Below are 14871 nucleotides of genomic sequence, written 5' to 3' on the forward strand. Positions count from 1 at the left end.
TTTACAAATAATACTTTATGAAAAGTTTTTTGATTCGTATATATTGCTTATATTAATGCTGATTGTTTACACATTTAAATTTCCAAGGGACAATGATTTTTATTTATATGTACATTAGTATTGTCAGGACTTGTGTTTCTCTTGATTTGCTTTGGAAACATGAATGATCCTGAATAGGAACAGGAAGCTTACTCAAGCTATGTTCAAGAAGGTGTGAAGTAGACAACACAAGCAGGAAGGGTATACGAAACCCTTTATTTTCAATCTTTTACAGGCACTTCCGAACTTCGGAATACAGAGACCAACCACTTGTGGTCTGAACGTAAGAATATAAAAACTACTAACTAAAACTCTAACTAAAAGCTAACTTTGAATTAGAATACAAATGCCTAGCTCTAAGACTGGCCTTTATTTAAAAAAGGTACGTATGTAGTACGCCGAGCTGCTAAAACTACAATACGCTTGCAAATATCAAGAGGGCTAAACCCCTGGCTTTAAAAGCAACCAGCAACCGATGAAATCTCATAAAACTGCAGTGGCAAGCGGCTTGCTTCTTAAAACTCCTTCTCTCTCCCGCTTGGCAAAAAGCCACAACTTAAGTATTTGGGCGTTAGCAAGACAATTTGCACAAACAAGTTAAAGAATTTAATTCTGGCCGGAAGTAGAAAATAAGAAGTGATAGTACAGTTTTAAAATAAAATAAACGTTAGTGAAACTTAGGATCCTTACAGTAAAAAACAAACCATCAGATTTAAGTTCATCAAATAATGAATATCGAAATCTGTCTTAATTCATATTATTTGCCTTCATTTATATCATTAGCCTTTAACAAAAATCATATTCCATTTTTATTAAGCAGGCAGCTCTAGTGCTGATTGCCTAGCAATAAAACTGTTTTAAAACGAGAAAAGTTTAAAAACATTAACCATCCAAAACCGTATTCATAAACCATATATTTCAAATGACTATCAATTTTATTGCCCTTCGTTTTAGGTATTAGCCAGCAACTAATGCCTTTTCTTAAACCGACTCCAAATTTGCAGAATATATCAAAGAACAAAAAAGAAACAGGAAAAGCTTCCTCTACCGTAAAAGAATTAGGCAGGTGTTTTAACACAAAAAGGAAAGCAGGAGAAGAAAAGCATTTTACATTAGCTTCTTTAATGAGTTTGTAAAATTGTCCAGAGAGAGAAATTAAATGTTGGCGCAGATCCTCCCACCCAACGCAGATGGTTGCTGCTGAGTTGTATTTTAGCAAGAGACACGCTTACAACATGCTTTCACAGTGTTTCCCACACATACACACGCACTCACTTCTTTACTAATAGATTTTTGTGACTTCCGCTGATGGGAACAAAAACAGCTGAAAATTGTTGCCTATAATATTAATGCAGTTGTTTACAACAATGGTCGGAAGTAAAACTGTAACCTCAGTTTTGCTTTTCTCATTGCACTTTCAATCGCAAAACTGTTTATTCAGACAATTAAAATTAATTGACAAAATCACAAGAGCGCAAAACGAATTTGAATTTATATTCAGCATTAATGCATTACATCGTGATCCGAAACGCAGATTTTGATACTTCTACAGTTTCCAAACTGTTTTGCTCTGATACTCTTCTATGGCCGCTCATGAAATTTTACCTTTGATTGTTAATCACTAGCCTTATTATTAGATCACGTAAATAAAACAACTTTTATTAAGTACAATACTGCCTTATCTTTCTAACCAGATGATTTTGCAAATCGTATCCTGTCCAATAAGTGATTCGTGTTTCCCTTCTGCGTTTAAATCATTCCCATTCACTACTTAATTTAAGTCATTGTCATTCAGATTTAAGTCATTGAGCGCGTGAAGTTATTCTTTACTCTGTCTTTCTAAGAATATTTCTCTCTTTGCCTCCCCTTTTTTGTTATTGTTGTTTTGATGTTTTTTTTAAATCAAATGCAGGAAACGAATTTGACATAAAAAATCATGATTACTAATTAATTGCTGTTAACAGCAATCAAATGTATGATTTCTTCTTTCAAACTGGCGTGTCACTCTTACTTCTGTTAACCACGACTTATCTTTCTACAGACTAAAGAAGATATTTTATGATCTTAACTTTTCCCATTTTCAGTGTCACATCTGACTGTGTAATTTTAAAAAATAAATCTAAAAATAAATATCCCTTCAGCGTTTAAGTTTTCACTTGAGAATCATTCATTTTATATGCTATTCAAATATTCAAGTGCAAACGGTTACAGTGCGCAAGGATGGAAATGCAAATAAAAAAATATGTAGTGGTTTTGTTTGTTTAAGAACACAGCAAAGTACACTAGGGCTACTTATCTAAACGGATGGATGCTTTCGTGGAGGATTTTCTAAAGGAATATATGTTACACATGGGAAAAACCGCAAAACCATCTAAGTAGTCAGCCGTTTGTCGGAATACGGTGCCGAGTCGAACAACCAGTGTTTACAGGTCTTATACACTCAGATACTAGTGGGTCTCTTAGGAGACTGATTGAAAGATAACTACATATGATTAAAACCAGATAAAAGTATAAAGTGTATGCATTTAAAAGTCTAGATAAGTCAAAATCTAAAAACAAAAAGAGAAATTTTTGCAAAAGAGAAATTATCCAATAGCATTCATACGATGAAAAGCTATTTCAAATGCATATATCTTTATTAAAACCCAAAATAAATGACAGTTAGTGATGTAAAGAAATGAAAAGTCTGATTTTCAACACATCTCTGCTTCTCTTTGACTAAGAGAAGGAAATAAAGCACAGAAATAAATAGAGGCTATGTTAATATTAATCAAGGTATTGAAGAAATAGCTAGAAGATGATGCAAAATGAAAAAGAACAATGGTTCTTGTGCAATAAGATGTAATCAAAATTCTTTTATCACAATGGTGAAACGATTAAATTTCAAAATATTTAAAAAGAAATTTTTAAATTGAGAAGAACACTTTTCGAAAGAATATTTGCAATAATATTCTATTTCATCGGACAATAAAAAAAAAAAAAAAAAAAAAAAAAAAAACATTAAAAAATATAACAAAAGAGGACTTACCGAGAAAAGCGTCCCAAGCAAAAGACACAGGTCCATCTTGAGATTTTTGGTCGTGACTAGAATTTAAAACAAAAATTAAATTAGACAAAGGAATGTAAATATGTCATTTCAAAGCAACAATTATTTTGCACTGAAAGTGAATATTTGCTTTATTAAGAAACTGCAAGCTGAGAAAACAGTGGCGGCTAACAATTCGCTTGACTAACCCTGATACGCACTTCCCTCATCATTATTTGCTTTTGACCTCATTTCTGCAGAATCATTTGGATCTTTTATTTCAGTCTCAAATTGCATACCATACTAAAGAAAGTGAATAATGAATTTTTAGTCAAAATTATGATGTAAACACATCTCGCCTTTACCGAGTCTAATCACAGGTATACACTCTCAAATAAAAATTATGTTTGATTACGTAAAGATTCGCAACGTGATGCGATTCTCTCTCTATATATATAACACAAACAGAGTTAAAAAAATATAGAGTAAATTTCATTGGATCTGATTTTTTTAAAATTTCAAACAGCATATTGATATTTTTAAGGCCATCATTACAGTATATAAACAAATAGTTGTTTTACTCATTAAACTTATAAGGTATTTCTCCCGTCTTCTTAGCATGCCTTCGTAGTGTAGTGGTCAGCATCCTGGGGGCGTATTCTAGAGGTCCGTGTTCGATTCCCGGCAAAGGCGTTGATCATTTTTCATCTCTCCTGTTTCGAAATAACTTAATGGCTCTATACTGCTGACAAAGTCCTACGAATGTATTGTGCATTGTTACTCCTTAGCAGACAGAATATGAGCTCAGCTATTTCTGTGTTCGTTTGGAGTGGATAATTTAATTTACACAAAGAAGGGCCATCTCCCTAAGTTCCATTTCAGGGGATGAAATCCAAGACTCTCTTACTCCTCTACTCATTCATTAACCTTTCGAGCGGAATTTTGGATTGACATATTTTGTGCATAGATATACTACGGTCACAAATGTCTATGCTTTACCCAGGACTGAAACCGGGTTCCAAAGGCCTATGAAGTCAGCCTCTATTAACGATGCGACTCCAGGTTTGTTTGGAGACCACACTTTCTAAATTATAGTTACACGAAAATGAGTAATGACATACAGATCTCCATCTTACAGTTTCAAAGTTAAATATTTTAATTGATTTTGTGTAATAACTAATTCTAAGCCTATTGCCTAAAATTCATTAACTAAGAGAAAACTGGAAAAATATTACCCGGACTCTCAGTTCAAGGGCATCATTCGGACATTATAAAGAAAATGTGCCAGATATGGGTGAATATGCCTTACTTCAGGTAAAATTTAATGTGGATCACAAAGTAAGGAAAAAAGATAAAAAGAAAGAGCTTACGAATATTTTTCATGCAGCTCGGCTTATTCTGTGTGTGGTAAAGGGATAGGTAAGCGTATCCTGATAATAAGTCGTACATTCTGAAATGCTAATGAGAAGTGCCAGATCTTTGATAAATGATTTGGTTATTTACAATCTTCTAGCAACGTCCTCAAATTTCAAAATTACCGAAATTCTGGGTATGAAAGAGCCAATTCCATATAAAATAATAGGCACCTATCGGGTGGGGAAGTGTTTTGCTTCTAAATATGGGAACTAAAGCGGAAACAGGAACAGTGATATGGAGTCTTCATTGAAGAAAGTAAAAGTGTGGCAAAACAGATACTAGCCGAAATCAGTATCAGACGAGATGTTTTATAAAAGCAGACCTATTCGTCAGGAATTTCAGGAAACAGGCTGTAGAGACATTAGGTATTTTTTGGAAGCAGGAGAGATTGAAAAATTAGCAAACGCCTTCGCCGGGAATCGAATTACGGACCTCAGGAATACCGGACCAGCCTTCAGAACCACTACACCACGAAGGCACGCTAGGAAGGCGGGAAAAATACTTTATAAGGCAGCATTCTAATTTAAGGCCTTAGCAATCGGAAACTTCATTTTGTTTCGGCAAATAGTCATTTCCTGGTTTCCCCGCTACAGAAGGTATCCAGCAGATGATATATCGTACTGAACTGCATGATTTCAGCTGTAAATATTAAAGCAGGTTTTTGATGATGTAGCCTTCTGTGATGTGGTGCATTTAGAATTTTTGTTTTTCTGAATGCCTCAGGAACATGTATATTCAAAAATTTCCTAATGCAGATCCTAGCTTTATAAGATAAATCTTATTTGACATACAATAAAATATATCTCAAGCTGGTTTGATGACGCAAAGATGAGGCAAATCAGCTACTTTGATTTCTCATTCCTAATATTATAGAATTTGTATAGACACTTCATCAGCAGCAACTAATACCACGGTAATTGATATTTTGTGAAAGAAATGTATTTTCACCTTGTGTACGAAAGTTTTGTACAGGTGCTCCATACCCAATTACTGCTACTCCGAGGGCTGATGGTAGAACAACTAAATAAAGAGGTCAGTGCAGATGAAAGAGTTTCTATTATTTAGCTTATTACTTGCAAATTTGTGCTTGTACTTATTGCCTATAATAACGCCCAATAGCTCCCGAATATCTAGCAGGTAAGCATAACCGTTCACACAGCATTCACGTTAATAACATAGCGTATCCTGATAGTAATTTTATTTGTAGGAAAAGGTATCAGTTATTTAATTAATATATATATATATATATATTATTTAATTAAATTATGTGTTATTAATTAATATTTCAATAACATATATGTGTGTATATATTATTATTCCCACATTTTGCTTCTGAAACTGAATGTTTTAATCGCCTAAAATCGTCACTTTCTACAATGCATTAATAAGCAAACTTAGCGAAGGAAAAATAAATTTTAAAACAATGCTTACTTTCTTCACACATTTTCCGAACTCGACGCACATGAATAAAGTTCTTATAGAACTTGTATACCACGGTAGCAATTGAAAAAAGACATCCTTGTATAAATGTGTTTTCGAAAGATATATAAAATATGATAATTACAGAACCACGAATAATTACAGAAATTAAAAGTAATAACTATAGAAACCATTATTTAAGGTTTCTCTGATTTCTCATGCTGTTCTTAATGGAAAATAAAAATAAATAAGAAAATAAATAGGGGAAGAAAAAAGATTTTAAATGAAAAACATAAAAAGAAAAAAAAAAAAACTCGAGGGAAAAGTAATGCAAATTTTAATCTGTTTGTGATTCGGTTCAGCTACCATCTTTATATACCGTTAACGGTGCATTCACCGAAATGTGCTCCAAGAGTGAACTTGATCATCAGCGGAAAAAAACTTACATATCAATGTAAACGCGCATTAAGTTTGCATTTTTTTATCGTACTTTGATAGTGTGGCTTCCCTCTCCCTACTAGTTTTATTTTTTATGTAAAAAATATTATTTCGGGAGCACAAATTATGTAAAGAAAAAAAATCCAAAAAGAATTTCGCTGCTTTGGTTGCAGTTTTTCAGAATAGTAATGAATGCTTTCAGTTTTTCCTGTTTTTTAAAGAAAAACTAAACGATCATGTTCGCGGCATTTCTTGATATGAGCACAAGAAGTGGCTTTTTTGACAATCCAAAGGTCAAAAGCAATAGACCAAAACTCACTTCCTGTTTGAAAGTTCCTGAGCTCAAAACGGGGAAGAGAAATAACTGACTTAACAGTAATAATCGAAGCTTGCTTATTTGGAAGTCACGTGCACAGAATGTTAAAAAAGAAAATAATAGAAGCTCAACTTCAGTGTTTAAGTTACTAAATAATTAAGGTAATGAAAAATTTTGTCCAACTAACTTCCTGTATGTTGATAATAGATAAAAATTTCGAAAAGTTTTGCATACCTACTGCAGTTCACCGAGTAAACGCTATGTTCGTGTTTGCGAGTGTACAATCTGCCTCAGTCAGAGAACATTTCTTATCAAAGTGCACATAAATGAATTTTGTTGGCTTATTAGTTAGGAAAGGAATGCTGTTTATTAATTTTAAGATTCTGTCAAATAGAGATCTTATATTTTAAGATACTTTCAGAACATTCCAAACATGTTTTAAGTTTCAAAAGTTTAATAGGAACACTCTCAATATTTGTATTTTTCTAAGAATACTATACAGTTCCTAGAGGCCCTGAAATACGAAACTGTGAAGTAGCGGTGAACGTTGCATAAAATCTTGCCACAATGAGAATGGAATGGTAGTTTTTCTTTTCCAAACTCTTGCGTCATAACACTATTTATAGTTATTAACATTCAGTTGAACATTTTCGTCCTTGGCATCATGGATTCGCAATGGAATGTGTCTGTCGTACATGATTGCAAAATAAGTTCATTATATTTCAGTCTCATTCCACTTCAGTTTTTTTCAATTCAGTTATTAATAAACTCCACTTTAGTATCGGTGTGTATCTAAACCTGATACAGTCAAGCGAAAAACGAAGCGACTGATAATTATTTTTTCTAACATAATGAAGCTACCTATCAGAGGAAAACATCAGGCACATTTATCCAGTGGCCTAGCGAGGGGGGGGGGCAAAGGGGTGTATGATGCCTCGGGCGCCGCTCGCAGAGGGGCGCCAAATGGTCTCCAAACAAGATTTTTCCGAAAATTTCAGTTTTTGTTTTGATCATTTTCTAGAAAATATATTTGAAATTAATAATTATTGTAATATAATTAATTATTTTCTTGACTTGTCTGATAAAATGTATAATAAAATGTTTACAGTACATCAACCAAATATCTCCTCATACAAAACGTTCTTTCTGACCACTTTATTTCTCTAAACTAGAGATGTATTTTTATTTTTTAAAACGAAATACACGTATAGTTCCCACTTTTTATTTTAAAACGATAACACGACTTTGTTCCGAATTTCTCGAACATATCCATTTTCCTAAAACCGATTTCATAGTCTGGAAATCGGCATTTTAGGAAACTCCTAAGCTTCCGCTACTATGGATTGCGTTTGACTCTCCCGTAAACGACTGATGGCCTTCCTGGCTACAGATTCAAATAACTGCAGATTCAACTAACTACAGTTTCAACTAACTACAGATTCAACTAAGTCATTTTGCTGAGACATCGTATATTCGCTGCTACAAAGCAGTAAACGCATGTCAATTGTTTTTAGTTTCCTACTATAAAAGGAATGCTGCAGGTTGCTCCTTACTCCTTATCTGAAAAGCTTAGTTTTCGACGTCGCAGACTAAATTTGCATATTTCGAACTTTGTAAACATCATAATTTTCCGTTAGAATCTCTTCTATTTCCTTTAGTTGAAAAGGTTGTCTATTATATGGTTATTTCATACCGAACTCATAATATCCCCTAATTGTTTTCAGCAGTGAATGTGACTGCAAGATGTTACTCCGCAGTAGAAAAGAAACTGAATCTCAAACTCCGTTACAGATCTATGGAGAAAATGTTTTTCCAAACCTAACAGTCGCACTTCAAATACTCCTTACTATTTCCTTATCAAATACTAACTATGAACGTTCGTTCAGCAAATTAAAATAAATTTTGACATATTTACAATCAACGACGGGACAAGATCCCCTAAGTCATCTAGCATTTAAATTAGGAAAGAAAAAAATTTGAAATGATCGACTTGAAATGAAGTAATTGATAAATTTGCTTCATCCAAGGCAAGAAAAATGTGTACATAGTAATTGTATTAATGTATTATAATATTATATTATTATTAATAAATAAATGTACTTATCTAATATATATTAAATTTTTAATTGTTTAAAAATTGTACTTTTTTAAAAACAATTATATAAATATGTAAAATAAATAATACCTTTTTAACTAACTCTAGATCATCGTATGTCTGATTATTCCGCCGGCACAGATACATTTCCGAATTCAATGCTAGTGTAGTTAGGTAATGACTATCCTTAATATATTTTAGAGTATTTTACGGCAGATTCAGCATTTTATTATTATTTGCATTATTTTCTTATTACTTATATATTCTATACATCATATTACTGTAAAGGTTTTGGGGGGGGGCGCCAAAAAGGTATTTTGCCCCGGGCGCCAGTTATGCTCGCTGCTCCACTGCATGTATCTCTCACCTGAAGTACATAAACAGCTTCTCACTCGTTATTATTATTATTTTTTATTTAAGTTTTAGTTTTAAATTTCCAAGCCATGGCACGATTTTCATTGATAGAAAAAGAAGATAATTTTCTTTCTTTTTTAAGTGAGAAATTATTGAGATTTATGTTCCTATTCGCTGCAGAAATCTAATTTAATTGTGCTTTAATTTATTTTCAGTAGATGTATGAATGACATTATCATTTACAGATTCATTCTATTAAAAGTATTTCCATGGGATACAATGACTACAGAATTATTAAAAATATGACAAAGCTATTAACAGTATACAATGTAATTATATGGCAAAGATTTAATATGGAAGAAAAACATGAAATAATAAGCTAGAAACAATTAATTAAATTGTTTAACAATTAATCAGTGCTACTGCTCCATTTTCAGCACGACTTTTAAGTGTGTGACGCTTTCGAAAATTAATGAAAACACGCGTTAAAAGTCGCATTTTTCTTTAAATTTTTGTACGATGGCCTAGTTTTCTTTCACACACACATATATGCATACATACATACATATTTATTTATTTATATATACAATACATATACATACATACAGATCACCAGATTGAAGGACATTTCAGGTTTATTAATTATTTCAAGAGAAAAATTTGAATTCTTTAGACCTTTCCAAATATGACATGCATTAAAGAAAGTTGATCTTCTTTAATAACACGTAATTCTTACATGTTTAATAAATGTATTGTAAATAAAAATGCAGTAAAACAAATTAATGGTATTTGTAGCAATTGATTAAATGCGTATTTTAATTTCGACTTATTAATTAAGCTTCTATGGCTTAAATTTATAATAATTTTTATGAAACAAAGGTTAGCTCTTGACACTATTATCAAAGAACTAATAGATGTTACAAGCATCAATTTCGCCTAAAAATATCAAATCTGGCATTTTTCTTTGGAATAAAACGCTTATAGATACATTGAATCCGCCACATTATCAATGACATGAGTTCCTTTTGCTATTACATATTCCTATCCTGAAGCTCAATCTTCATGCTAGTTTGCTAGAGAATGTTCGTGGATTTCGCTCAGTTCTATCAGCTGATGACTCCGTGTAACGCAATTGTCATTTGTCTTTGTGCTACACAATTGTCTTAAAAGGCGGCTTTCAACTTCCTGTAACAACACTATTGACGTTTAAATCTGTTAAATCAGGCTTCTGCGTGATTTTTGTTGGGATGGGATCAGGTCGGTTTGAGTTAAAGGTTCACTTTTTTTACAGTGGTGTTGATTTGTGCTAAAGGAATACAACTATAGGATACTACTAGGTACAACTATAGGATACTACTAGGTACAACTATAGGATACTATTAGGATAATAGGTGCTCATTTCATACCTCGAACATGAACATTTTGAAACTGAAATTTATTGATGCATGCTCTGTTTATAATGTAAAAGTTCTAATTCCAACGCACTGAAATGTACATCTGATACCAGATTTGGAAAGAACAAGGCATTTTTCAAGTTAAAATAAATCCCCCTTTTGGAAATGTGCAACTTTCTTGAAAAAAATTCATATTATACTGGTAATTGCTTTATTCTGAATCTTATTTTTCTGCAATTTTATTTCATATACCTAAAACTCCTAATAGCGGCACCGAAAATATACTACAAGTTTTGCAGTGAAGGCTAAATAAAAGTGCAAGCTATGCTAACACAAATATTACATGAAACATCAATTATTACTTTCACAACAGTCTACCATCGCTATAATTATACATAATTCATAAAACCATTTTTGATGTTTAAAAGCAAAATTAATGAATGATAAGGATTAAAATAATACATAAATAATATTAAATTATACGCTATCACATAAACTTGTGTGATACTATTTGTGTGATATCACACAAAATAATATATAAATTGATATCATACGGTAATATTTCATATTTTATCTAGTTCTTTTCAAAGCAGTTTACGAAGTCACTATTGACTAAACAAATTTTGTCTTTGGTTCATTACAATATTAAAAAATATAACATTTTAGAAAACCGAAAGAGAAGCTCGAAAAGCTGAAATTATAATTAAACGTAATTTCTATAAACTGTAACCTCAGCAATTGCTTAAAATGTGATGCATGCTTTATACTAAAATAGATTATTTCATATGAAATTTACATCAGACATTGTTCTTAGAGGATTATTCAGAGGTTTCTTCCATAAGATCTGGCATGTAATTGATTGGAGAAATATAATCTATGGAAGCATATTAAGTATAAGTTGATTTATAAACGATTAAAAATTTAAAAGACATAAATATTATAAATTTAAAATACATATATAGTAAATACTTTCTGAAATGTAATAGTACAGTTTCTGTAAATGAAAAGCAAATTAATTAAAAGAGGAAAAATGTGCGTAAAATCAATCACAGAGCCTTAAAATTAGATGTGTTAGTATTTTAACGACACCTCAGGGGTACTTTTAAATGTCAGGCGCGTTTATTAAATCGTTGCTGAAAAAATACAAGTTTATTCTACCTACAATAGAAAATTCAAAATTGAACATTAATAATTTTTCTCCAGAAAATGCTTATCTGAGTACCACTTACCAATAATTTAAACTTTTATTTGTCTTATTCTTATTTTTGAAATACTTGTCAAAAATAAATAAATAGGTAAATAATGAAATTCTTTATCCTGCAAAAATATGAAATTCTAGGTGATCTCAAACCTCGTTGAAAGCTTGCATGCTATTTAGTGCAATAAATTTTTAACACATCCTGAACTCAAGAAAAATATTGCACGAATTAGGTTGATACCTACATAATTAGGCTTTTATACCTAAATATATATAAATTTTTCACATTTTATTAATAATTAGCATGATTTTTATTACTTTAAGTAAATACGGGAAAAATACGTTTTAATAAATGGGAAAAATACGTTAGATTATACGGTTTCCTTAACAGCTATGAAAGTATGATTTTAAAGTTTCATGACTTAAAACCAGACAAGAAGCTTCTTGTCAAATATATTTCCTGAATATCACATAAAGTAAATTTAATTTAAAAAAAAATTCAAGTCCGAGAAGAAGTATTTGGTATTAAAAAAAAAAAAAAAAAGACAATCCTAAGGTAATGGTATTTTAAGTGTACCTATGAAACTTCAAATATTTGTAAAATTACCATTTAACTGAACTAATCTTTCAACTTATTATACAACATACCAGTAATACAACGATTTAGTCTAACTTCAAATTTTTTCTCGCACAAAACATGCTTACAAATATACTAGAAATTAAAAATAAGAATGAAGTTTACGTGTAGACCTTTCGTAACTTATTCCCTCCCCTCAAATTAACGGCCGGGAAAGAAGCAGGAAGTGGAGAAGATTTTATTCGCAACCTTTTTTAAATATAAATGATACCTGCACATGGGTTGGGCAAAGTTTAAGGAAGAGAGTTTTTACAGCAATTACGTAATTATAGTGCAATTAGTAGTATGGTAGTTGATTATAGTGTAGCAGCACTTTCGGAGTATCATTGTTACCCAAAACATGCTAACTGTTTTTTAGAACATAGCTGTGGAGCTGATTTAAACAGAATTTTAGCCTTTGAGAAGTATTCGAAAGCTATCTAAACAAAAAGAATATATTTTTAGAGTTGCTCAATTGGAGTAAGAAAGGAAAGATTTATTTATAAACTTAATTTGGTTTCAGATGATATTTTATTGATATTATAGCGAAGTTTCAATCAGAAATTTATAACAGGGAAAACATTTAAAATTTAAAAGCAAATGGTTTTCTTTTTACTTTTGTTATAAAATTTGTTAAAAATTTTCCATTTAAAAAAAACTGTAAACAAAATTTTTCAGTATTGTTTATAAGAAAATATCGCAACTCTAATCATGCTTTTTAAGATAACAAATATTTTTTCGTTTGACTTCGAATAAAATTTACTTGCACCAGCAAGCATAGAGCCTCAAGTAGTTGCCCAGAATTTTCGAAGAGTTTCCATTTTTAAAACTGTACGTTCAAGGAACACAAATTAAATAAGGCAGCTTCTAATTCGATCTCCATTAAGTCAACAAGTGTTGCTATTGCAATATAATGAGCAGCTCATGACAAAATTAAAAAAAAAAAAAATTCACTGAATTTTTGGGGAAAAAAATTTTTTTGAATCAAAATTGAACATTTCAATTACACATGTGTTATGATAATTTAAAAATCATTTGTTACGCAGCTTATTTTTATATATTAGTTAACCAACGATTCTGTCAAACTTTCAACTAACTGCTTAACATTCAACATTCATTTTAAAAGAAACTGAGTCCCAAAATAAACTTTTATCTCAATTCAAACAGGAATTTATTAAACGAAAGTCCAAATTTATGATTTCTATAAAACTACAAAATAAGAAAATTACTTACCTAGGAAAAGGCACAGACAATATAGAGACAATAATATAGAGACAAGAGAGGAGAGTGTTGCGTTAAGCTCTTGCCGCTATAGTGTCCTGATTTGGCTCGTTGCTTCACTTATCTACTTGTGATCGTGGTTGAGCCAGTTGGAAGCAGGTTCAGTCTCTCTCTCGTTCTGCTCTCGTGTTGCTACCAAAACTCGTTCTGGAGACTCGCTTGTGACCTCCGTGATGGTCGTTCTGGTTTTATGCATCCCACGTGACTATGTGGGACGTATACGGTCCCACGCCGTTGTTTTCTTTATTTTATTGCTGATCGATTTGCTGTATTGTTCATCCAATCCGTTCGAAGCGATTTCATACCTCAAAATATAACTTACCTTTCATGAGGTTCAGTCAAACAACCTCCTGAATCAAAGAAATTTCTAACAGGTTAACATACTCACGATAACAAATGAAAATCGGGTGTTAGCCTTACATAAATTATGTTATATTTCAAATCGATGCAAAAATTTTGAATTCTTTGTTGCGATTGAAAAGAAACTAGATTGGTTTTAAGTAATAAAAGGTCATACATCATTAAAAAGCATATGATGATTTTTCCCCCTCCTCTATAAGAGAAAATAATAACTTAATCCAAAACCAGTCATTTGCAAAGGGTCATTAACACAACTTATCTATAACTGGTGCTCAGAATAGGAAAACCTAATCTGGCTTAATTTTTATAAATGCTCTCTATTTGAGTTATTTTTTAACCAGGGCCGTCTTCACAGCCGGTCGGCAAAATGTTTCAAATTTTAGGAAGCACTGAGCAGAAAAATTTATCAATTGCAAATTTTTTAGAATTTAGGGAAGACACTGGGCAGTTAACATTTTTAGAATTTAGACAGGCATCTGTCAGCAGAATTTATGATCCGCGGAGATCACACTGAGCGGTAAAGTATTTAATAATCATCACTATTACTCTTAATTGTGGCAATAACAATTGTTAGTACTTGGAAGAATAGCAAGATGGTTGCATTAGCAAATATTGCATCATATTTTCGACCTCTTTGCATTTAGCACTATGTAAGGAGATGTTAATCTCAGACACTAACTTAAATGAGTAACATGAGTCTGTAAGTAGTAAAAAAATACCTTTTTCAAAAATATATTTTTACGCATGCATAAGAGGCATGAGATTCAATAGCATTGAAGTAGTTTCGATTGTTAGAAGGTATGAATATATTTAGCAATTAACATAATATATAATAATCATACCTGCGTGATATTTAAAACAGATCTTGAGAGAGTTCAACAAAATACCTTAAAGTTAATTCTACAAAAATAATTTTAGCT

General features: G+C 31.6%; 1 protein-coding gene across 1 annotated transcript in view; it reads right to left on the minus strand.

Annotated features, from left to right (window-relative positions):
• Positions 1–13748, minus strand: part of LOC118189710 (cuticlin-1-like) — a 128557-nt gene extending 114809 nt beyond the window's left edge. Inside the window, exons 1-2 of the mRNA XM_035360369.2 lie at positions 13544–13748; positions 3068–3123 (exon numbers count right to left, since the gene is read on the minus strand). Of these exons, the coding sequence (XP_035216260.1) occupies positions 3068–3103 (36 nt within the window). The 5' untranslated portion in view covers positions 3104–3123; positions 13544–13748. The remainder of the gene's footprint in view (positions 1–3067; positions 3124–13543) is intronic.
• Positions 13749–14871: the final 1123 nt, after the last annotated feature.

The sequence above is a fragment of the Stegodyphus dumicola genome, chromosome X1 (assembly GCF_044657685.1).
Source record: "Stegodyphus dumicola isolate Sdum_Otavi_A_Nest chromosome X1, ASM4465768v1".
NCBI classification, from domain to species: domain Eukaryota; kingdom Metazoa; phylum Arthropoda; class Arachnida; order Araneae; family Eresidae; genus Stegodyphus; species Stegodyphus dumicola.